This window comes from Anomaloglossus baeobatrachus, chromosome 12 (assembly GCF_048569485.1).
Source record: "Anomaloglossus baeobatrachus isolate aAnoBae1 chromosome 12, aAnoBae1.hap1, whole genome shotgun sequence".
NCBI lineage: Eukaryota > Metazoa > Chordata > Amphibia > Anura > Aromobatidae > Anomaloglossus > Anomaloglossus baeobatrachus.
The window spans coordinates 13010204-13036341 of record NC_134364.1 but is presented as its reverse complement, the minus strand read 5'-3'; the positions used below and the strand labels follow the sequence as shown (position 1 = coordinate 13036341).

At 47.3% G+C, this 26138-nt stretch overlaps 1 protein-coding gene across 3 annotated transcripts in view; it reads left to right on the top strand.

Moving 5' to 3' along the window:
* PRIMA1 (proline rich membrane anchor 1) overlaps positions 1-25488 on the top strand; it is a 54918-nt gene extending 29430 nt beyond the window's left edge. For 2 of the 3 annotated variants that reach the window (XM_075330799.1, XM_075330800.1), the window contains exons 4-5: positions 7919-8030; positions 23380-25488. In XM_075330799.1, the coding sequence (XP_075186914.1) occupies positions 7919-8030; positions 23380-23452 (185 nt within the window). In that variant the 3' untranslated portion in view covers positions 23453-25488. Of the gene's footprint in view, positions 1-7918; positions 8031-20040; positions 20100-23379 lie in introns of all 3 variants that reach the window. The other variant, XM_075330801.1, reaches the window with a different exon arrangement.
* The last annotated feature ends 650 nt before the right edge of the window (positions 25489-26138 follow it).

The window sequence follows — 26138 nt, the reverse complement described above, 5'->3', positions numbered from 1 at the left end:
CACCGCACTAGGGCAACGGGAAGAGCCGGGTCCAGTGCCAGCCAGAATTGGCGCATCTTATGGATGTGCCACTTCTGGGGCGGCAGTGGGCTTCTATTTTTAGGCTGGAAAGGGCCAAACAACGATAATTATCTGCTGCACCTTGGCTGGTTTCAGAAAAATGAGGGGACCCCACGTCATTTTTTTTTTTTTTAAATCAAATAATTTAAAAATAAAAGCGTGGGATCCCCTCTATTTTTCATAACCAGCTAAGGTACAGCACACAGCTGAGGGCTGCAGCCGGGAGCTGCTGCTGTTCCTGTGCTGGATATGAAAAATGGGGGGGGGCCCTATGTCATTTTCTTACCAAAAAAAAATAAAAAAAAGCAGCTGTCCAAGCTAGCTATCCCTCTATCTATAGAGCTATTCTGTTATTTTTTTCTATTTATTCTATATGTTCTTTCTTATTATTTCTATATGTTTGTTCTACCTATTCTATATGTTCTTTCTTATTATTTCTATGTTTGTTCTACCTATTCTATATGTTCTTTCTCTCTATCTATGTATTCTAGCTGTCTATCAATTATCCTATTCTGTCATATTTTATTTCTCCTTTAAAGGGGACCTGTCACCAGTTTTTTCCCTATTAAACCAAAAGTATCACCTTCTGCAGCTCCTGGGCTGCATTCTACAAAGCACCTTCATTGTCCATGCTGCTGGCGAAGTCTCACGCAGGCCCCTATCGTGGGCCTGAGCAGAAAGTTTCCTTCAGTCGCACCGGTGATGTATTTGCATAGGTGTGAGATTATGGGCGGGTGCGCAAATACATCACCACAGCGAGGGAAACTATCTGCTCAAGCAAGCGATAGGGGCACAGCAAACTGCGCGAGACGTCGCCAGCAGCATGGACGATGACTGGGGTGTCACCATCCATGTAAATCATGACAGGGGGATGGCGAACAGCGGCAGGAGGGGGCACAGGAGCCAAAATAGAGCCCGCCCATCTGGCCAACACAACTTATTTGCATAGGAAACGGTGAGATTTTATAAAGTTCTTTTTGGGGTCTGCAAGGGGGTCAGCAACAACGTGCACCTTCATATAATGCAGCCCAGGAGCTGCAGAAGGGGATACTTTTAGTTTAATAGCGAAAAAACTGGTGACAGGTTCCCTTTAAAAAACGCACTGACAAAAACGCATCGAAAATGCATGCGTTTTTACCGTGTTTTTTTTTGTCAAATGCAGTGTTTACAGTTGTGAAGTCTGCCAAAGGGTGCTTTTTTGTCAAATCAAGAACGCAGCGTGCGGACTACCCTAAGGCTATGTGCGCACATTGCGTAAATTCATGCAGTTACGCTGCGCTTTGCAGCGCAGCGTAACTGCATGCGTCCTGCGTCCCCTGCACAGTCTATGGAGCCGTGCGCACGTGGCGTCTCAGAGCGCAGCGCTTCGGCTACTGCCGAAGCTCTGCGCAAAAAGAAGTGACATGTCACTTCTTCCGTGCGCTTTGCCGGCAGCTCCTGCTCTGTCTATGGCAGGAGCTGCAGGCAGAGCGCACGTTCTCGCCGGCACCATGCGCTTCATAACGGAGCTTTTCAGCTGCGCTCTGAAGCGCACCTTTTCGGTGCTGGGCTAGTACGCAACGTGCGCACATACCCTAATAGCGTGTAGTCCTGTCCTGCAGTCAGCCTTTGTGACGGTGTACAGAGGATACATTCCCTTGATGAGTTCGGTTGCTTGTGTTCTTGATGCTGCGGTTTCTTGTCTTTGTTTGTTTTGTTGCTTTGAATGAAGATACTTTGTTTTTGATACTTCTTGGTATTTGTCTTTGACAAAGCTTTATTGACATTCTTAGCAGATTACTTGCCTTGTTACCAGTGGATTTTCTGCATCTAAAAGCTGGAAACACATCTATGCGAGTAAAATCGGTCCGAGTTGGCTGAAAAAAACTCGGCTGATTTTAGTTCACGTTAGGTCCGAGTGCAACGCAAGTGCGATACTTTTTTCTGAATAAATTAATGATTTTACTAGCGTGTGTAATGCGTGTGTAATGCGTATTTTTTACTATGTCATCTGCCATTCAGCTCTGCTACATGGCCGCTGACAGCAGCCACAGACAGAGCCGCACGATCAGAATGAACTCGGGTGAACTTCACCCGACTTCATTGTCATCCCGCGGCTCTGTCTGTGTTGCGTCCTGATTAGCGGTCACCCGTGAAGGACTCACCAGTGACCGCTAAACTCCTGAGTAACTGAATTGAGCAGCCCCCTCTCTCATACTCACCGATCCCCGATCCCCGGCGCTGCACGGCGTTCACACTGCTCCGGCGGCTTTTACTATTTTGAAAAAGCCGGCCGCTCATTAAACAATCTCGTATTCCCTGCTTTCCCTGCCCACCGGTGCCTATGATTGGTTGCAGTGAGACACGCCCCCACGCTGAGTGACAGGTGTCACACTGCACCCAATCACAGCAGCCGGTGGGCGTGTCTATACTGTGCGGTGAAATATATAATTAAATAATTAAAAAAACTGGCGTGCAGTCCCCCCCAATTTTAATACCAGCCAGATAAAGCCATACGGCTGAAGGCTGGTATTCTCAGGATGGGGAGCCCCACGTTATGGGGAGCCCCCCAGCCTAACAATATCAGCCAACAGCCGCCCAGAATTGCCGCATACATTAGATGCGACAGTTCTGGGACTGTACCCGGCTCTTCCCGATTTGCCCTGGTGCGTTGGCAAATCAGGGTAATAAGGAGTTAATGGCAGCCCATAGCTGCCACTAAATCCTAAATTAATCATGTCAGGCGTCTCCACGAGATACCTTCCATGATTAATCTGTAAGTGACAGTAAATAAACACACCCACCCGAAAAAATCCTTTATTAGAAATAAAAAACATTAACAAATTCCCTCATCACCAATTTAATAAGCCCCAAAAAGCCCTCCATGTCCGGCGTAATTCAGGATGGTCCAGCGTCGCTTCCAGCTCTGCTGCATGAAGGTGACCGGAGCTGAAGAATACACCGGCGCTCCTGTCAGCTCCACGCAGCAACTGAGGTGAGTATCGCGATCAGCTGTGCTGTCACTGAGGTTACCCGGTGGCCGCCACTGGATCCAGCGGTGGCCGCGATTAACCTCAGTGACAGCACAGCTGATCGTGCGGCTCTCTTCATTTGCTGCGTGGAGCTGACAGGTGCGGCGGTGTCTTCTGCAGCTCCGGTCACCTTCATGCAGCAGAGCTGAAAGCGACGCTGGACCATCCTGATTTACGCCGGACATGGAGGGCTTTTTGGGGCTTATTACATTGGTGATAATGAGGGAATTTGTTAGTGTTTTTTATTTCTAATAAATGATTTTTTCAGATGTGTGTGTGTGTGTGTGTGCGTTTATTTACTGTAACTTACAGATTAATCATGGAAGGTGTCCCGGGGAGACGACTGACATGATTAATATAGGATTTAGTGGCAGCTATGGGCTGCCATTAACTCCTTATTACCCCGATTTGCTAATGCACCAGGGCAACTCGGGAAGACCCAGGTACAGTCCCAGAACTGTCGCATCTAATGTATGCGGCAATTCTGGGCAGCTGCTGGCTGATATTGTTAGGCTGGGGGGCTCCCCATAACGTGGAGCTCCCCATCCTGAGAATACCAGCCTTCAGCCGTATGGCTTTATCTGGCTGGTAATAAAATTGGGGGGGGACCGCACGCCTTTTTTTTAATCATTTAATTATTTATTTCACTGCACAGTATAGACACGCCCACCGGCTGCTGTGATTGGGTGCAGGGAGACACCTGTCACTCAGCGTGGGGGCGTGTCTCACTGCAACCAATCATAGGCGCCTGTGGGCGGGGAAAGCAGGGAATACGAGATTGTTTAATGAGCGGCCGGCTTTTTCAAAATAGTAAAAGCCGCCGGAGCAGTGTGAACGCCGTGCAGCTCCGCACCGGGGATCGGGGATCGGTGAGTATGAGAGAGGAGGGGAAAATGACCGACAGACTGTGAGAGAGGGACAGAGATAGTGACGACCGACAGAGAGAGAGAATAGAGACCGAGAGGGAGAGACCGACTGACAGAGAATAGGGATTGACAGACATTGTGAGACATCGCTCGTTTCCAGTGTTTTAGGAAACATGCGAGAAATGTATTTAGAAAATCGCATGTCACTAGGATGGTGAGTGCCGTCCCGTGACATCCGATTATTTACACGCTCCCATAGACTTGCATTGGAGAGACTCGCAGTAGAAACTCGCAAAAAAGCAGCATGCTCAGTCCGATTTGGACTGAGAATAAAATCGCAGATGCGAGCTGAATCATTGACTAACATGTGTCCGATTCCAATGCGAGTTTTTCTCATATTGCTCTACTGCGAGAAACTCGCAAGTGAGAAGCAGCCCTAATGGGAAAAATCTGCACAGAAACCTCAGCGTAGAAACAAGAGACAATGACATTGTGCGGATTTGAACCAGGAGCCGCAGTCTCCGCTGAGTAATAAAGCAGCAGGGTCCCCTGTGCTGTAACTGTAACGCTGCATTACTGACACAAGGAAAATACGGAGCACTAAAAACTCTTTAAGGCCATGCGCACTAGAAATTGTCTTTTTCTCAAGGAAAATCTGGGCATTCTTAAAGAATCTTGCACCTGCGGTAAAAAATGCACTAAAACCGTAACGAAATCCGCATGCGGATTTGCCGCGGATTTGCCGCAGTGACATGCACATTAATTCCGCAGGTATAAAAATACACAGTGTGCGCACAGCATTTTTTTTATACCCATAGGTTTTGCTGGAGAGTGACTGCAAAAATGTTAGACATATTTTCTGCGGCAAATCCGTGGTAAAATCCGCTGTAAATCTGCAGCGTGCGCACAGGGCCTTAAAGCTGAACGTGGTGACGTCGGGAGAGGCCCGTATGTGGAACTGTCCTCTGCCGCAGCTCTGCCATTCATTATCATTAGCTCCTGTCACATATTTTGTCTTTGCTCAGAACTCCGGATCGATATCTGCTGTTACACTACGGCTCCAATATAACATAAATATGTTCATCTGACAAGGTCGGGCAGCGTAAAATATGACGGCTCCGGACCCCGGACCCCACTATCTGAGAGCTGTTCCACAACACACATCATACAGTGCTGTGCAAATGTTCTAGGCAGGTGAGGAAACAATGGCGGAGAGTAAGGAGCTCCATACATAGATTGTTTATTTGTATCAATTAACAAAATACAAAGAGAATGAGGAAAAGATAAGTGTAAATCTCCTCAGCTCTCAGCTGTCGGGGACCTCCTCCCTCTTCTTTACACTGGATAGCTACGGATTTTTGAAGGAAAGTAACATGATGTGTCATCTGCTGCATCGTCTCACTGGCCACTAACGGTGTTCTCAGTGTCTTCCATATGTTGGTGCCTTCACTGCTGAAAAATCATGGCAGGTTCTTCTCCGTCATGTAAACTGATCGGCTCCAAATTTATTCTTCAGCTGGACAACGACCCCCAACATCCAGCCGATGTCAATAAAAACAAGGAGCCCTGAAGGTGCTGATCCCACAGAGCCCTGATCTCACATCATCCAGACTGGAATCAGGAGACAGAAGGATCCGCACAAGCCTCAGAGACAGAAGGATCCACACAAGCCTCAGAGACAGAAGGATCTGCACAAGCCTCAGAGACAGAAGGATCCGCACAAGCCTCAGAGACAGAAGGATCCGCACAAGCCTCAGAGACAGAAGGATCCGCACAAGCCTCAGAGACAGAAGGATCCGCACAAGCCTCAGAGACAGAGGGATCCTCACAAGCCTCAGAGACAGAAGGATCCACACAAGCCTCAGAGACAGAAGGATCCACACAAGCCTCAGAGACAGAAGGATCCACACAAGCCTCAGAGACAGAAGGATCCACACAAGCCTCAGAGACAGAAGGATCCACACAAGCCTCAGAGACAGAAGGATCCACACAAGCCTCAGAGACAGAAGGATCCTCACTAGCCTCAGAGACAGAAGGATCCACACAAGTCTCAGAGACAGAAGGATCCACACAAGTCTCAGAGACAGAAGGATCCACACAAGCCTCAGAGACAGAAGGATCCACACAAGCCTCAGAGACAGAAGGATCCACACAAGCCTCAGAGACAGAAGGATCCACACAAGCCTCAGAGACAGAAGGATCCACACAAGCCTCAGAGACAGAAGGATCCACATAAGCCTCAGAGACAGAAGGACCCACACAAGCCTCAGAGACAGAAGGACCCACACAAGCCTCAGAGACAGAAGATCCACGGTCCGGTCTCCAAGATTTAGAGCAATCTCCTTCTGAGCTCCTCCATAACCTGTGTACAAGAGGCCAAGAAGAAATGATAGAGGAGACGGGCGGTCACTGAATACTGAGGACGGAGGAAACGGGCGGTCACTGAATACCTAGGACGAAAGAGATGGGCGATCACTGAATACTGAGGACAGAGGAGACGGGCGGTCACTGAATACTGAGGATGAAGGAGATGGGCGATCACTGAATACTGATGATGGAGGAGACGGGCGGTCACTGAATACTGAGGACAGAGGAGACAGGCGGTCACTGAATACTGAGGACGGAGGAGACAGGTGGGCACTGAATACTGAGGATGGAGGAGACGGGCAGTCACTAAATACTGAGAATGGAGGAGACGGGCGGTCACTGAATACTGAGGATGGAGGAGACGGGCGGTCTCTGAATACTGAGGATAGAGGAGACGTGCGTTCACTGAATACTGAGGACGGAGGAGACGGGCGGTCACTGAATACTGAGGATGAAGGAGACGGGCGGTCGCTGAATACTGAGGATGGAGGAGACGGACGGTCTCTGAATACTGAGGATAGAGGAGACGTGCGGTCACTGAATACTGAGGACGGAGGAGACGGGCGGTCACTGAATACTGAGGATGGAGGAGACGGGCGGTCACTGAATACTGAGGACGGAGGAGACGGGCGGTCACTGAATACTGAGGACGAAGGAGACGAGCTGTCACTGAATACTGAAGATGGAGGAGACGGACGGTCACTGAATACTGAGGACGGAGGAGACGAGCGGTCACTGAACACTGAGGACGGAGGAGACGGGCGGTCACTGAATACTGAGGACGGAGGAGACGGGCGGTCACTGAATACTGAGGATGGAGGAGACGGGCGATCACTGAATACTGAGGATGGACGAGACGGGCGGTCACTGAATACTGAGGATGGAGGAGACGAGCGGTCACTGAATACTGAGTATGGAGGAGACGGGCGGTCACTGAATACTGAGGATGGAGGAGACGAGCGGTCACTGAATACTGAGGATGGAGGAGACGAGCGGTCACTGAATACTGAGGACGGAGGAGACGGGCGGTCACTGAATACTGAGGACGGAGGACACGGACGGTCACTGAATACTGAGTATGGAGGAGACGGGCGGTCACTGAATACTGAGGACGGAGGAGACGGGTGGTCACTGAATACTGAGGATGGAGGAGACGAGCGGTCACTGAATACTGAGGATGGAGGAGACGGGCGGTCACTGAATACTGAGGATGGAGGAGACGGGCGGTCACTGAATACTGAGGGAATTTACATTTTTGTTTAATTAATTTACTTTTTGTTTTGGTAACTTATAAAAATAAACTATTAACCCTTCTATTTTTGGACGTTTCTTACTCTGCAGCACTTTATCTTCACCTGCCTAAAGCCTTTGCACCGTGCAGAATATTCACAGCCCTTTGTTTACTTAAAAAAATCTGAAATAAGATATTGGAACCCCAATGTCAGTTTGTGTATACAGCTCCTATGCAAGCTGATGTGTCGTGTGCTGCCGTCATGTGGTTTTCTGCCTGCATGCTGGGAGTTGTAGTGGCAGCAGTTGTTGCGGCCCAGTTTGGGGGTCCCCGTGTTCTCGCTTTATATTCTTCCCCCTGACCGCGTGCCTTTGTCTTTGCAGTTAAGATCCCGCAGTGCTGCGTGGAGGAGACCTGGTGGCATTTCCTGCTCATCATCCTGGCAGCTGTCGTCCTCTTCATAGTGGTTATTATGTGTTACAAGGCAATAAAAAGGTAAGAGCCGGGCGTCCAAACACAGCGGGAGCCCCCTGAAGAAGGGAGCTCTTTATTTAGGTCAGCCATGTCAGGTCAACTGAATCCAGCTGTAATACCAGACAGCGCCTGAGGACTAGAGTGGCGCTGCTCCCATAATGTAGGATGGAAGATATAGGCCTGAAATGCAGTAGACTAATCCTTTATTTTCCCCAAAATGTGTTTAGGGTAAATTCTCAAGAATCTGCAATTACCAAAGGGATTGCTACAAATTAACAAATTGTGAAGGTTTGTGGCTCCGGCGGTGACGAGGCGTCCTGCGGCCGCGCTGATTGGGGCACTGCTGGCTGAATTAATTGCTTTTCTTTACCCCCTGCTCCTCGGCTGTTTCCATAATTATACAGTAAGGGGCAACTAATGAGGCGGCCGCTGATCTCCGGCAGAGAGGACGGCTGCACCGAATCCGCAGAGACTGCCAGAGAAGACGGTCACGTGTGAGAGCAGAAAGCAGGAAAACACAGAACACTACAACCCCCAGCATGGCTGACAATGCAACTATACACATAGGGTACTACAACCCCCAGCATGGCTGACAATGCTACTATACACATAGGGTACTACAACCCCCAGCATGGCTGACAATGCTACTATACACATAGGGTACTACAACCCCCAGCATGGCCGACAATGCTACTATACACATAGGGTACTACAACCCCCAGCATGGCCGACAATACTACTATACACACAGGGTACTATAACCCCCAGCATGGCCGACAATACTACTATACACACAGGGTACTATAACCCCCAGCATGGCCGACAATACTACTATACACACAGGGTACTATAACCCCCAGCATGGCTGACAATACTACTATACACATAGGGTACTACAACCCCCAGCATGGCCGACAATACTACTATACACATAGGGTACTACAACCCCCAGCATGGCTGACAATACTACTATACACATAGGGTACTACAACCCCCAGCATGGCCGACAATACTACTATACACATAGGGTACTACAACCCCCAGCATGGCCGACAATACTACTATACACATAGGGTACTACAACCCCCAGCATGGCTGACAATACTACTATACACATAGGGTACTACAACCCCCAGCATGGCTGTAATACTACTATACACATAGGGTACTACAACCCCCAGCATGGCCGACAATACTACTATACACAAAGGGTACTATAACCCCCAGCATGGCTGACAATACTACTATACACATAGGGTACTACAACCCCCAGCATGGCTGACAATGCTACTATACACATAGGGCACTACAACCCCCAGCATGGCCGACAATACTACTATACACACAGGGCACTACAACCCCCAGCATGGCCGACAATACTACTATACACATAGGGTACTACAACCCCCAGCATGGCTGACAATACTACTATTCACATAGGGTACTACAACCCCCAGCATGGCCTACAATACTACTATATACATAGGGTACTACAACCCCCAGCATGGCTGACAATACTACTACACACATAGGGTACTACAACCCCCAGCATGGCTGACAATACTACTATACACATAGGGTACTACAACCCCCAGCATGGCCGACAATACTACTATACACATAGGGTACTACAACCCCCAGCATGGCCGACAATACTACTGTACACATAGGGTACTACAACCCCCAGCATGGCTGACAATACTACTACACACATAGGGTACTACAACCCCCAGAATGGCCGACAATACTACTATACACATAGGGTACTACAACTGCCAGCATGGCCGACAATACTACTATACACATAGGGTACTACAACCCCCAGCATGGCCGACAATACTACTGTACACATAGGGTACTACAACCCCCAGCATGGCCGACAATACTACTACACACATAGGGTACTACAACCCCCAGCATGGCTGACAATGCTACTACACACATAGGGTACTACAACTCCCAGCATGGCCGACAATACTACTACACACATAGGGTACTACAACCCCCAGCATGGCTGACAATACTACTATACACACAGGGTACTACAACCCCCAGCATGGCTGTAATACTACTATACACATAGGGTACTACAACCCCCAGCATGGCTGACAATACTACTATACACATAGGGTACTACAACCCCCAGCATTGCCGACAATACTACTGTACACATAGGGTACTATAACCCCCAGCATGGCCGACAATACTACTATACACATAGGGTACTATAACCCCCAGCATGGCTGACAATACTACTATACACATAGGGTACTACAACCCCCAGCATGGCTGACAATGCTACTATACACATAGGGTACTACAACCCCCAGCATGGCTGACAATACTACTGTACACATAGGGTACTACAACCCCCAGCATGGCCGACAATACTACTACACACATAGGGTACTACAACCCCCAGCATGGCTGACAATGCTACTACACACATAGGGTACTACAACCCCCAGCATGGCCGACAATACTACTACACACATAGGGTACTACAACCCCCAGCATGGCTGACAATGCTACTATACACATAGGGTACTACAACCCCCAGCATGGCCGACAATACTACTATACACAGGGTACTACAACCCCCAGCATGGCTGTAATACTACTATACACATAGGGTACTACAACCCCCAGCATGGCCGACAATACTACTATACACACAGGGTACTACAACCCCCAGCATGGCTGACAATACTACTACACACATAGGGTACTACAACCCCCAGCATGGCTGACAATACTACTATACACATAGGGTACTACAACCCCCATCAAGACAAGACCCTATAAATGGCGATAACACAGTCCTACTATACTATACACACAGGGTACTACAACCCCCAACATGACATAACCCTCTAGAAATGGCGATAACACAATGCTATTACCCTGTAGACGTGGGGTACTACAACCCCCAACATGTCCACCTGCTGGACATGCCCATAATAGCCTTTTACTGTACTCAATATCCAGAACACTACAACTCCCAGCATGACCCGGCCACTGATCATCATACGTTATACACAGGAGACTACAACTCCCAGCATCACCCGGCCACTGATCATCATACTTTATACACAGGAGACTACAACTCCCAGCATGACCCGGCCACTGATCATCATACGTTATACACAGGAGACTACAACTCCCAGCATCACCCGGCCACTGATCATCATACGTTATACACAGGAGACTACAACTCCCAGCATCACCCGGCCACTGATCATCATACGTTATACACAGGAGACTACAACTCCCAGCATCACCCGGCCACTGATCATCATACGTTATACACAGGAGACTACAACTCCCAGCATCACCCGGCCACTGATCATCATACTTTATACACAGGAGACTACAACTCCCAGCATGACCCGGCCACTGAACATCATACTTTATACACAGGAGACTATAACTCCCAGCATGACCCGGCCACTGATCATCATACTTTATACACAGGAGACTACAACTCCCAGCATCACCCGGCCACTGATCATCATACTTTATACACAGGAGACTACAACTCCCAGCATGACCCGGCCACTGATCATCATACTTTATACACAGGAGACTACAACTCCCAGCATGACCCGGCCACTGATCATCATACTTTATACACAGGAGACTACAACTCCCAGCATGACCCGGCCACTGATCATCATACTTTATACACAGGAGACTACAACTCCCAGCATCACCCGGCCACTGATCATCATACTTTATACACAGGAGACTACAACTCCCAGCATGACCCGGCCACTGATCATCATACTTTATACACAGGAGACTACAACTCCCAGCATCACCCGGCCACTGATCATCATACTTTATACACAGGAGACTACAACTCCCAGCATGACCCGGCCACTGATCATCATACTTTATACAGAGGAGACTACAACTCCCAGCATCACCCGGCCACTGATCATCATACTTTATACACAGGAGACTACAACTCCCAGCATCACCCGGCCACTGATCATCATACTTTATACACAGGAGACTACAACTCCCAGCATGACCCGGCTACTGATCATCATACTTTACACACAGGAGACTACAACTCCCAGCATCACCCGGCCACTGATCATCATACTTTATACACAGGAGACTACAACTCCCAGCATGACCCGGCCACTGATCATCATACTTTATACACAGGAGACTACAACTCCCAGCATGACCCGGCCACTGATCATCATACTTTATACACAGGAGACTACAACTCCCAGCATCACCCGGCCACTGATCATCATACTTTATACACAGGAGACTACAACTCCCAGCATGACCCGGCCACTGATCATCATACTTTATACACAGGAGACTACAACTCCCAGCATCACCCGGCCACTGATCATCATACTTTATACAGAGGAGACTACAACTCCCAGCATCACCCGGCCACTGATCATCATACTTTATACACAGGAGACTACAACTCCCAGCATGACCCGGCCACTGATCATCATACTTTATACACAGGAGACTACAACTCCCAGCATCACCCGGCCACTGATCATCATACTTTATACACAGGAGACTACAACTCCAAGCATGACCCGGCCACTGATCATCATACTTTATACACAGGAGACTACAACTCCCAGCATCACCCGGCCACTGATCATCATACTTTATACACAGGAGACTACAACTCCCAGCATGACCCGGCCACTGATCATCATACTTTATACACAGGAGACTACAACTCCCAGCATCACCCGGCCACTGATCATCATACTTTATACACAGGAGACTACAACTCCCAGCATCACCCGGCCACTGATCATCATACTTTATACACAGGAGACTACAACTCCCAGCATCACCCGGCCACTGATCATCATACTTTATACACAGGAGACTACAACTCCCAGCATCACCCGGCCACTGATCATCATACTTTATACACAGGAGACTACAACTCCCAGCATCACCCGGCCACTGATCATCATACTTTATACACAGGAGACTACAACTCCCAGCATCACCCGGCCACTGATCATCATACTTTATACACAGGAGACTACAACTCCCAGCATCACCCGGCCACTGATCATCATACTTTGTACACAGGAGACTACAACTCCCAGCATCACCCGGCCACTGATCATCATACTTTATACACAGGAGACTACAACTCCCAGCATCACCCGGCCACTGATCATCATACTTTATACACAGGAGACTACAACCCCCAGCATCACCCGGCCACTGATCATCATACTTTATACACAGGAGACTACAACTCCCAGCATGACCCGGCCACTGATCATCATACTTTATACACAGGAGACTACAACTCCCAGCATGACCCGGCCACTGATCATCATACTTTATACACAGGAGACTACAACTCCCAGCATGACCCGGCCACTGATCATACTGTAACTATAACACAGTTCTATGATACTTTATACACAGGAGACTACAACTCCCAGCATGACCATAACACAATGCTACTACAGCAGTTTCCCAGTTCTCGTCTCCCTGGTCGTCTGTAGGATCAATCATTAGATCCTCCTCGTTATTGCAGTGACCTGCTCGCTGTTATCAGCCGTGTTCTCTCAGCTGCTGTCACTTTTTTGGATCCATCGCCAGAACTAAATAAAGAAACCCTGTAATGTTCCCATCTGGAGCGGCCGGAGTATTAATAGCAGGGTCACCCGTCTCCCCGCTGTGCGCTCCGTAATGAAGCGGCAGAACAGAAGCCGAGCGCCAATCCAATGTATACCGCACGGTGTAGAGTCCAACCTAGGACAGAACATTCTAGAATATCCTGTTAATCCAGCATACAAGGATTGTTACTTAATGAAAAAAAGTATCTGGATTATTGGATGAAAGATTATTATATATTTTTTGGAGTATTGGATGACAGATTATTATAGTTTTTGGATTATTAGATTACAGATTATTATATATTTTTTTGGAGTATTAGATGACAGATTATTACAGTTTTTTCATTATTGGATGACAGATTATTATAGTTTTTGGAGTATTGGATTATTATAGGTTTTGGATTATTAGATGACAGATTATTATATATTTTTTTGAGTATTGGATGACAGATTATTATAGTTTTTGGATTATAGGATGACAGATTATTACAGTTTTTGGATTATAGGATGACAGATTAGTTTTTGGATTATTAGATGTGATATTAGAGTTTGTGAATTATTGGATGACAGATTATTATAGTTTTTGGAGTATTGGATGACAGATTATTACAGTTTTTTCATTATTGGATGACAGATTATTACAGTTTTTGGATTATAGGATGACAGATTATTAGTTTTTTCATTATAGGATGACAGATTATTACAGTTTTTGGATTATAGGATGACAGATTATTACAGTTTTTTCATTATAGGATGACAGATTATTATACTTTTTGGATTAAAGGATAACAGATTACAGTTTTTGGATTACTAGATGTGATATTATTAGAGTTTGGGAGCTATTGGAGTTAATAGGCTTTTACTGTTTAGAGTGTATTAGTAGTTGGCCGTGGTGGACACCGCTGGCCGCTTTCGCCAACTTTTTGCGTTTCGCCCCAGTTGAGTTTTGTCTTGTTGGAGGCGGTGAGAGCCCCCCCTGGAGGGGTTTATGAATAGTCATGGGGGATTGTGTGACAGCTTCCCGCACTTCATGGCTGGATGCACAGAATCCGCAGGTTTATTGCAGCGCTGGGAATTGGCGAGGAGATGGGGAGAACATTGCAGGGACGGCGCAGGGCTTTATTGTGATTGATGAGAAGGCAGATGGCAGAAGATCATGAATAATAAATTATGATGAGGGTGGGAGAACCCAGAGTCTCTGAGGAGAGAGGAGCTCACACATTGGGATGCTGGGTGCACACCTACAGCCTTAAAGGGATTGTCCAGGATTACAAAAACAGCTCTGATATCTTCCAAAAAAAAGGGTTGTGGTTGAGCCCTGTTCACCTCAATGGGGCTGAGCAGCAACACAGCTCAGACAGACGGGAGGACTCCAGCGCGTCTTTCCAAGTCTGGACATCCCCTTTAAGGTACACTTCATCAGGGTGCAACAAGGGCCTCACAACCAGCCACTACCATTACTAGAAGGGTGCAATTGTGGGATGATAGGAGCTCTCATCGCTGTCAGTCTTGACATGGTGTCCAATGATGGCTTGCCACCTGAATTGTGATGTCACCAGATTTCCTATGATGTCATCGCCTTCAGACCTGTGCAACTAGACAGGTGTAACAAGGCCACGACGAGCCCTTTAATAGGTTTTCAGGATAATGTAAAATACAATGTACAAAAGAGTTGCAACTTTGTCATTTCATCATTTTCGACATCTCTGCTTGCTGTCAGTGAATGGGTCAATCTCTGTACACAGCTGATCTTTGTCCTTATGGTTGTGTCCAGTCTGAACTGTGAGCAAAACAGCACAAATGATAGTTTGCAACAATGTATCAGGCTCACGGAGCATTGTCTGCACTGGATACAATTGTATCCACTTCTCTGCTGCCACTAGTAGGGTTATGCAGGGTCCTATTAGACCTCCACATCCAGGTGTGGCCCGTCACCCTTTACTTATTGCCACTCTCCTCTTGTGAATTATGTCAAGGAGGAGTGCGGCCCCCCACTATTAAACTTGTGAGTGACCCCATAACAGAAGATTGACGGTTGTTGGGGGCTATCCTATATGGCAGAGTGGTTGTAAAGGTAATAACTCTCTCCCCCTGTCCCAAAGATTGCGTACGGTAAATAAGGCCATGTTTCATGACTGCGCTCCGTCCTCCTTTTTTATTAAGGCAGTTGATAATAAAAATGAATTAAGATTCCACCTTCCAGTGACATTTGCGCCGCGGTCCACACGGTGAACTCTGCAATAAAAGTGACACCTCGGCCTCTCCTATAAGTTATGGCCATAACGTACAGTCATATATAATCATTCTGTCCTCGCTGTATGAAATGCAGCTCTCTATGAACTGTCACAGCCAATCAGAACAGGCAGAGCTGCAGTGTAAAGTATGGGGGGGATGGCGCAGGAACCTCAGCCTTTTAGACAGGAGGTAGATTCTGGAATCTCTCTGGGTCTAAAAGACAATATTTCTATGGCCTCCGACACACATCCTTGCCACCGGTATGTGTTTGGTACGTTTTTGCCCGTACTGGCGGCACGGAGACACGTACACCAATGTTACCCTATGGTAACAGGCACACACACGTAAAGCCACACGGAACATGTGTCCGTGTCGTTTGTACGTGTGTGCGTTTGTCAACACGCTCAACATGTCCGTTTTTCTCCGGCATCACGCAGGCACGGACCCGCTAAAGTCAATGGGTCCATGTCTGCACACATGTGACACTTAGTATGTCCGTGTTCTACCCGTACCGTCCGTGTGCGTTTTTTTTGGTGAATTCTGGATGCGATGTCGGTCAATCTCCCTCTGTCGGTCGGTATTTTTCGCTGTCAGATGGTCGCTCTGTCTGTCTGTCTGTCCCTCTCTCTGTCCGTCGGTCAGACTCTCCCCCTCTTGCATACTCACTCACCGATCCCCGATCACGGGCGCGGCGCTGCACAGCTGTGAAAAACCTCCGCCGGCTTTTATTTTTTTGAAAATGCCGGCCGCTCATAATTCAATCTCGTATTCACTGCTTCCCCCGCCCACCGGCGCCTATGATTGGTTGCAGTCAGACCCGCCCCCACGCTGAGTCACAGCTGTCTCACTGCAACCAATCACAGCCGCCGGTGGGCGGGTCTATATCATGCAGTACAATAAATAAATAAATTTTAAAAAAACGACGTGCGGTCCCCCAAATTTTGATACCAGCCAGGGTAAAGCCACACAGCTGAAGGCTGGTATTCTCAGAATGCCGGGCTCCACGTTATGGGGAGCCACCCAGCCTAACAATATCAGCCAGCAGCTGCCCAGAATTGCCGCATCCTTTAGATGCGACATTTCCGGGACTCTACCCAGCTCATCCCGAATTGCCCTGGTGCGGTGGCAATCGAGGTAATAAGGGGTTAATCATGACAGGCGTCTCCCCGAGATACCTTCCATGGTTAACCTGTAAGTTAAAGAAAATAAACACACACATCCAAAAAATCCTTTATTTGGAATAATACACAAAACCAACCAACCTCTTTCACCACTTTATTAAGCCACAAATACCCATCCAGGTCCGGCGTAATCCACGGAGGTCCAACGATGCTATCAGCTCTGCTACATGAAGGTGACAGGAGCGGCCACATAACATGACCGCTCTCTGTCAGCTCCACGCAGCAACTGAGGTGAGACGCGCAATTAGTGATGACGTCACTCAGGTTACTCGCGGCCACCGCTGGAACCTCCAACTGTGACAGCAAGTTGCCCAAGTGACAGAAGTGAGTTAAGCGATCTGCAAAAAAGTCACTGGTGTGTTGTGGGCTCAGGTGGAGGACTCCAGCTAGCCGCGGGTAGCCTGAGTGACGGCAGCGATAATGACACCACTAACTTCAGTCACTCCGGGGATTATCGGTCACCGGTGAGTCCTTCACGGGTGACCGCTAATCAGTACGCCACACACAGACAGAGCCGTGGTATGACATGAAATGAGGTGAAGTTCATTCTCATCGCGCGTCGCTGTCTGTGTCAGCGGGTATGTAGCAATGACATTTTGCCACACACATGGATCATTTCAAACGGATAACACACGGACATCACATGTATGTATCTCACACATACACGGACATTCCACATGCACACACGGCGAGCATACACCATCACACGGATGTCACACGTACCGGAGAAACGCCCATTAAAAACGGAACACGGACCCGAAAAACGGAATGTGAGACACATACATTTTTTTGCCGAAGTGTAGCAGAGGCCTAGGTAGGGTGAAAGTGCAGCAGCAAAAACAAAAGGAACATTTTCAACTGGGTCAGGTTCTAATAGAGGTAAAATATATCTTTGTACCGTGTTAGCCAGTAGAGATAAAAAAAAAGTTTGTTTAAAAGAACTGAAGTCCTCAGTGGTTGATACCTTTTAATGGCTAACTGAAAAGATGGTGATAATAGCAGCTCCAGACTCCTCAGGTCTCTTCATCAGGCTCAGTATAACACAAAATCTGAAGTCACATATTTATTCACAACAGGACATAGAATAGTGCAGCAAAAAAAAAAAAAAAAGTTATATGAAACAGAACTCTCACTATGGCAGGGGGCAAACTGTTGTGGCCATAAATATTGCTGCAGTTCAGTGTGAAAGTTTTATTGTCCTCTGATGATCAGGTTCTAATAGACAATTCTGCTAAGCTGAAAATCATTAATCACAACTACACCCTTTTGGAGTAATGCTGCAGTTTAAAGCATGGGGAGCAAACATTTTTGAAAGACTGAGACAAAATTAGGATACATGTATAAAAAAAATAAAATAGCTGGTCATCACTCTGGGTGCAAGAGTCTGCAGTTACATTTGGGTCCTGGAGCCTAAGGGGACTACAAGGTCTATATGGCCCCCATGAGACCAATCCTATTAAAGACCTGTGAGAGTAGGGCCCATATGAGATTTTGCATCGGCCGTCAAGTGTAATGGCTGGTGTGCTGAGCTGCGGGCCGGTAGCGGGATTCGGTTACCCATACAATCGGCCGCAGTTTCCGCAGTCCTGATGTAATTGCAGGGAACAGCATAGAATTGATTTTTATTTTATTTTTTTCGCTTCCATTACGCTCTGCTAATTGCCGCTTCTCTCCGTGGGGAGATTTTAAGAGCTGTCTGATTATCAAATCCTCCCATTAATAAGCCGGTGCTGGATCTGTCATGTCACAGGTGAAAATGCAAACGTTTGTACGTCTGTTGCTGACAACCATTGTACCGTATCCCAACTTCTTATTATCCAGTCTGCAGACAATCGTGTTATTTCCTTCCATTACAGTCAGGATTTGAAAAGGTCTGCAGTCTCCATTTAAAAATATGTCAGTCTCATCTCCGCCATGATTGATGCGGTATAAATTGCGGCGGCGGCGTTTGCCTCGTGCGGACAGGCGGCGGGCGATTACATTCTGGGATAACCATTCATTATCACAGTCAAAATTAATAGATGCAGCAAAACTTGCACAAACATCAGGAGAGATGGGCGACACATAGGAGCAAACATCTACGAGCACATTCCTGGGAACAAGTATCAGGAATCCAGGAGCGTTTTAGTCGCCGGATCCTTCTGTGCACACAGCTGGGGTGTTGTGACAATGTGCTCAGTCCAAATATTCTTTTCGAGATGAACACAGCTGCAGTAATGTTCTCTTTCTCATGTCTCCATGTGTTACTATGTATTTTCAGATGTATCTCATAAAGAATGATGCATTGTAGCAAACACGCTGCTTTGTGAGGATGTCAATGATAACAATTCCATTCACTGAGCTGCATTGTATCCAAACCAATAAGGCTAGTTTCACACTTGCGTTGGACGGGATCTGTAGCATTGTGTTGTGTGACGCATGCAACGGATGCGTTGCATATAGTGGCACAACGCATGCTACAGATCGTACAAAATAACGCAGTCCGTTGTAGTTTTTTTTCCTTGACTTTACACATCTGAGCATACGCAGTTGTGTAAAGACAGCTGCGTTAACGGAATCCGTCAAATGACGCATTCTAACGGAATCCGCCACCATAGGCGTCCATTATAAAAACAACGGACTCCTAACTGATTCCTGCAGGTTGCGTTTTTTTGACACTCCGCCAAGCGCAGAAAAACGTTACATGCTGCGTTCCATCCGCCCGACGCAGCGTCAAAATAACGACGCTGCGTCGTCCAGCGGATGCAACGCAGACACTTGCGTTACAGTGCGTCGTCCATACAAGTCTATGGAGAATAGCGCAGTGCATTAACGGACTGCGCTATTCTCCATAGTGACGGAATGCGCTGAACGCAAGTGTGAAACTAGTCTAAGAGAACCATAGAGCAATGATCTTCAAGTGAGGGGGGAACTACAACTCCCACCATGCTCCATCAGCGTGCCTTATTGTAATGCAGTCTGGATCTGATTCTTTCTCAGCCCATTGGTGTCCTAGGAAGACCAGATCCCCTTTACGGAAGAGCTGATCCCGATCCCAGGTGATGACATCACAGTGTTTAACCCTTACATCACACCTCTATTAACTTTGACCCTCAACCAATCATAACAGAAAAACTGACGTCATATCAAGAAATGACTGAGAATCATTTGTGTTCTCCTGAATAATATAATATAATGTGAAGTAACGTTCTAACTCATGATCTTTACTTATCCTAAATGACATTGTGCCCCCCCCCAGTTCCATCTATGACAGCATTGTGAATTGTACTGGTTTCTGGTTACCAGTGAGCAGAGGAGTGCAGCCGATTCTGTGTAACCATCACGTTACAAACAGAGGGTGCAGCCAGTGCAGCCAGTGCAGCCAGCAGAAGGTGCAGCCAGTGCAGCCAGCAGAAGGTGCAGCCAGCAGAAGGTGCAGCCAGTGCAGCCAGCAGAAGGTGCAGCCAGTGCAGCCAGCAGAAGGTGCAGCCAGTGCAGCCAGTGCAGCCAGCAGAAGGTGCAGCCAGCAGAAGGTGCAGCCAGTGCAGCCAGCAGAAGGTGCAGCCAGTGCACCCAGCAGAAGGTGCAGCCAGCAGAAGGTGCAGCCAGTGCAGCCAGCAGAAGGTGCAGCCAGTGCAGCCAGTGCAGCCAGCAGAAGGTGCAGCCAGTGCAGCCAGCAGAAGGTGCAGCCAGTGCAGCCAGTGCAGCCAGCAGAAGGTGCAGCCAGTGCAGCCAGTGCAGCCAGCAGAAGGTGCAGCCAGCAGAAGGTGCAGCCAGTGCAGCCAGCAGAAGGTGCAGCCAGTGCACCCAGCAGAAGGTGCAGCCAGCAGAAGGTGCAGCCAGTGCAGCCAGCAGAAGGTGCAGCCAGTGCAGCCAGTGCAGCCAGCAGAAGGTGCAGCCAGTGCAGCCAGTGCAGCCAGCAGAAGGTGCAGCCAGCAGAAGGTGCAGCCAGTGCAGCCAGCAGAAGGTGCAGCCAGTGCAGCCAGTGCAGCCAGCAGAAGGTGCAGCCAGTGCAGCCAGCAGAAGGTCAGCAGAAGGTTAGCAGCGGCTCTGGATGTGAAAATAGGAAAGAGATCTAAACATTTACAAAACAAATATAATATGAATCACATGACGAGCTCCATACAGCGTCCGATGCACTCACAACTCTGCTGACCCCATCCAGCATAGAAGAGCTGCTGTAATACAGGGGACGGCTAAATCTTCCTATAAGAAATGACTGCACAGTGCTAGGTGTAAAAAAGACATTTCCCAGAATGCAAATCAGCAGAAAAAGTTCTGTATAGAACAAGAAAGCAATATTAAACACTAAGTGCAGCTCTGGAGTATAATACAGGAGGTAACTCAGGATCAGTAATGTAATGTATGTACACAGTGACTGCACCAGCAGAATAGTGAGTGCAGCTCTGGAGTATAATACAGGAGGTAACTCAGGATCAGTAATGTAATGTATGTACACAGTGACTGCACCAGCAGAATAGTGAGTGCAGCTCTGGAGTATAATACAGGAGGTAACTCAGGATCAGTAATGTATGTACACAGTGACTGCACCAGCAGAATAGTGAGTACAGCTCTGGAGTATAATACAGGAGGTAACTCAGGATCAGTAATGTAATGTGTGTACACAGTGACTGCACCAGCAGAATAGTGAGTGCAGCTCTGGAGTATAATACAGGAGGTAACTCAGGATCAGTAATGTAATGTATGTACACAGTGACTGCACCAGCAGAATAGTGAGTGCAGCTCTGGAGTATAATACAGGAGGTAACTCAGGATCAGTAATGTATGTACACAGTGACTGCACCAGAAGAATAGTGAGTGCAGCTCTGGAGTATAATACAGGAGGTAACTCAGGATCAGTAATGTAATGTATGTACACAGTGACTGCACAAGCAGAATAGTGAGTGCAGCTCTGGAGTATAATACAGGAGGTAACTCAGGATCAGTAATGTAATGTGTGTACACAGTGACTGCAGCAGCAGAATAGTGAGTGCAGCTCTGGAGTATAATACAGGAGGTAACTCAGGATCAGTAATGTAATGTATGTACACAGTGACTGCACCAGCAGAATAGTGAGTGCAGCTCTGGAGTATAATACAGGAGGTAACTCAGTATCAGTAATGTAATGTATGTACACAGTGACTGCACCAGAAGAATAGTGAGTGCAGCTCTGGAGTATAATACAGGAGGTAACTCAGGATCAGTAATGTAATGTGTGTACACAGTGACTGCACCAGCAGAATAGTGAGTGCAGCTCTGGAGTATAATACAGGAGGTAACTTAGGATCAGTAATGTAATGTATGTACACAGTGACTGCACCAGCAGAATAGTGAGTGCAGCTCTGGTGTATAATACAGGAGGTAACTTAGGATCAGTAATGTAATGTATGTACACAGTGACTGCACCAGCAGAATAGTGAGTGCAGCTCTGGAGTATAATACAGGAGGTAACTCAGGATCAGTAATGTAATGTATGTACACAGTGACTGCAGCAGCAGAATAGTGAGTGCAGCTCTGGAGTATAATACAGGAGGTAACTCAGGATCAGTAATGTAATGTATGTACACAGTGACTGCACCAGCAGAATAGTAAGTGCAGCTCTGGAGTATAATACAGGAGGTAACTCAGGATCAGTAATGTAATGTATGTACACAGTGACTGCACCAGCAGAATAGTGAGTGCAGCTCTGGAGTATAATACAGGAGGTAACTCAGGATCAGGAATGTAATGTATGTACACAGTGACTGCACCAGCAGAATAGTGAGTGCAGCTCTGGAGTATAATACAGGAGGTAACTCAGGATCAGTAATGTAATGTATGTACACAGTGACTGCAGCAGCAGAATAGTGAGTGCAGTTCTGGAGTATAATACAGGAGGTAACTCAGGATCAGTAATGTAATGTATGTACACAGTGACTGCACCAGCAGAATAGTGAGTGCAGCTCTGGAGTATAATACAGGAGGTAACTCAGGATCAGTAATGTAATGTATGTACACAGTGACTGCACCAGCAGAATAGTGAGTGCAGCTCTGGAGTATAATACAGGAGGTAACTTAGGATCAGTAATGTATGTACACAGTGACTGCACCAGCAGAATAGTGAGTGCAGCTCTGGAGTATAATACAGGAGGTAACTCAGGATCAGTAATGTAATGTATGTACACAGTGACTGCACCAGCAGAATAGTGAGTGCAGCTCTGTAATATAAGGATACATTTCAGGATCAGTTTTGGAATAAAAACTTATTAATTATTGGATGCATCTAATTTATCCCGATTCTTTTCTTCCTGTTGTGTTAATAATGTTTTCCTACATTTTTGTCTACTTTTCTTGCTGAAGGAAACCACTCCATAAGGATGAAAACGGTACGACCAGGGCTGCTGAATATGCAATGACCCTCGAAACAGCCTAAACGCACAGTACCAAGTATCATGGTTGCAGAACCCCCCTCTACCCATGCACCCTCTTGGAGGCATTGAACTGCTGTTTCGGAGAGGGGAGGATTAAAAAAAAAGTTGTGTCCGAACAGAAGCGGGCATAGAGATGATCAGCGCTGGTTGTGTAGAGCCGAGCGCGTACGTGGAGCATAAAAACTTTCAATCGGAGAGAGATCCTCAGAGTGGCCCTCACTGCATAACTCTGCCTGCCCGCACAGGGCTGAGGACCCGGCTGGGAGGCGGAGGAGGAGGACAGCATCACCTGCATGCACAGGATTCTCATACCCTGGAATACAAACCTTATTTTATTATGGGACGAGCCCTAAATGTAAAAAAATTATCCACAGATTTGCATGCACCTAATATTAAGGGTACACAGCAGCGGTGTCACTACTATGCAATAACCCGAGGCTGGTGTCTCGAGGGTGAGAACATATATGTTATGTTCGGATAATCTTTCATACCTATCGGCAGTCCAATGCTTTGCCGAAAGTGGCAGACAAGCGCCTCCCTATCATGTAAGAGATTGGCGGCCGTCTCACACAATGCATGGAAAATGGATACATTGTTGCAATTGGGAAAATTCTAATGTCTCTGTCTGACACCTCTTGTCATATTCAACCAATAATGACCCTACATATATATCGATGGACTGAACTGGCCGCCATGGATCCCATTGAAGTTTCTGGAAAACACCGTTTATATTATTCTTTGTGGACAGATCAATGCACAGGGTCCAAGGTCGACCCATCCGCTTAGCTGTTACGTGCCAACTCGTCCAGAATGAGGCGAGACCCACCCGACCCTCGGAAGAGTTAGGGAATCTCCTGGGTAATGTAGAAAATACCGGTCATCAGAAATTTGGAACAGTTTCTTGTGCCCTGGTTTCAGGAGAGAAGGAACCGAGTCACTGAGGGGGCAGAAAGCGAATGCCAAATGGGTGGAGAATGGGGGTCTGGGCCGGGCTAAAAAGTAGCAAAAAACGTCCTCACTCCATTGCCAAGTTTCAAAAGTTGGCAAGTATTTAAAGTTGGCAGCACTGTAATGGGCCCGAATTGGTCCAGGGGGCAAACAGATACCCCGGGTGGCAGAATCCAGCACCACGATGGTGGCCCAGTTAGGTGATTTCTATGTTGCCCCTTTTATTCTGTATCTATGGTCGATTAACTCTATCACGACCATTATAAGGCTGTGTGCGCATGGAGCGTAATTTCATGCATTTCCGCTGTGTTTAGCACTGCAGCGTAAACGCATGCGTCCTGCGTCCCCTGCACAATCTATGAAGATTGTGCATAATCCGTGCGCACGTTGCTTTTTTGAGCGCAGCGATTTGAGTGTCAAACATTTGACAAAATCCGTGTGTTTAAAAGTGCAGCATGTCACCTATTTTGTGCGCTTTGGATGCTGCTCCCACTCGGTCTATGGGAGAGGCCGCATCCAGAGAGCAGGAAATCGGCATCTATTCTGCAGACACATTGCATCTATGACGCAGGGTTTCTGCAGCGATTTGCAGCGCACATGTGCTGCCAAATCACTGCAGAAATTTCAGCATGTTCGTGCGCACAAAGCCTAAATCGTCGTCAGATGGGATTGAATACAGATCCCTTAGTTCCGGCTCATTCCATAGAACCAATAACCCGTCTATAGATTTTCCATCTTGCCTCAATGTAACATAGTATATACAAACTCCAAAAACCGTTCTATTCAGACTGGATATTATAATATTATATGAATTGTGACTATTTCACAGGAAGCCCCCATATATACCGATATCACATACCGCTCGAGCGCTCATCGTCCGTCCCGTTCCGCCGGCCTCTCCCCTGCAGCCTGACGTGATCCCCCCCTATTAAACGTGTCTTCACATTCTGTGTCATGGATGACGATTTCATGTATTCAGCGATCTTCACAGCTTAGCGCAGCACGATGAACGGTTGTTTTACAATGCGTGGATCCTGGTAGGGTAACTCACTATACTCCGTCATAATAAACACCATATATTGACCTTCTACCGTGACCTCGTGCTCGTTTTTTTCTCAGGGGATGAGGGGTGTGGGCATTAATTTGCATTACAGGATCTAAAGCTACTTATCAATAACACTGCAGTTGTGTGTAGTATTGCAGCACATAGACCTGTAGCAATGTTACCATTGGGGTTTGTGTGTAGTATTGCAGCACATAGACCTGTAGCAATGTCCCCATTGGGGTTTATGTGTAGTATTGCAGCACATAGACCTGGGGCAATGTCACCATTGGGGTTTATGTGTAGTATTGCAGCACATAGACCTGTAGCAATGTCCCCATTGGGGTTTGTGTGTAGTATTGCAGCACAACGACCTGTAGCAATGTCCCCATTGGGGTTTATGTGTAGTATTGCAGCACATAGACCTGGGGCAATGTCACCATTGGGGTTTATGTGTAGTATTGCAGCACATAGACCTGTAGCAATGTCCCCATTGGGGTTTGTGTGTAGTATTGCAGCACATAGACCTGTAGCAATGTCCCCATTGGGGTTTGTGTGTAGTATTGCAGCACATAGCCCTGTAGCAATGTCCCCATTGGGGTTTGTGTGTAGTATTGCAGCACACAGACCTGTAGCAATGTCCCCATTGGGGTTTATGTGTAGTATTGCAGCACATAGACCTGTAGCAATGTCCCCAT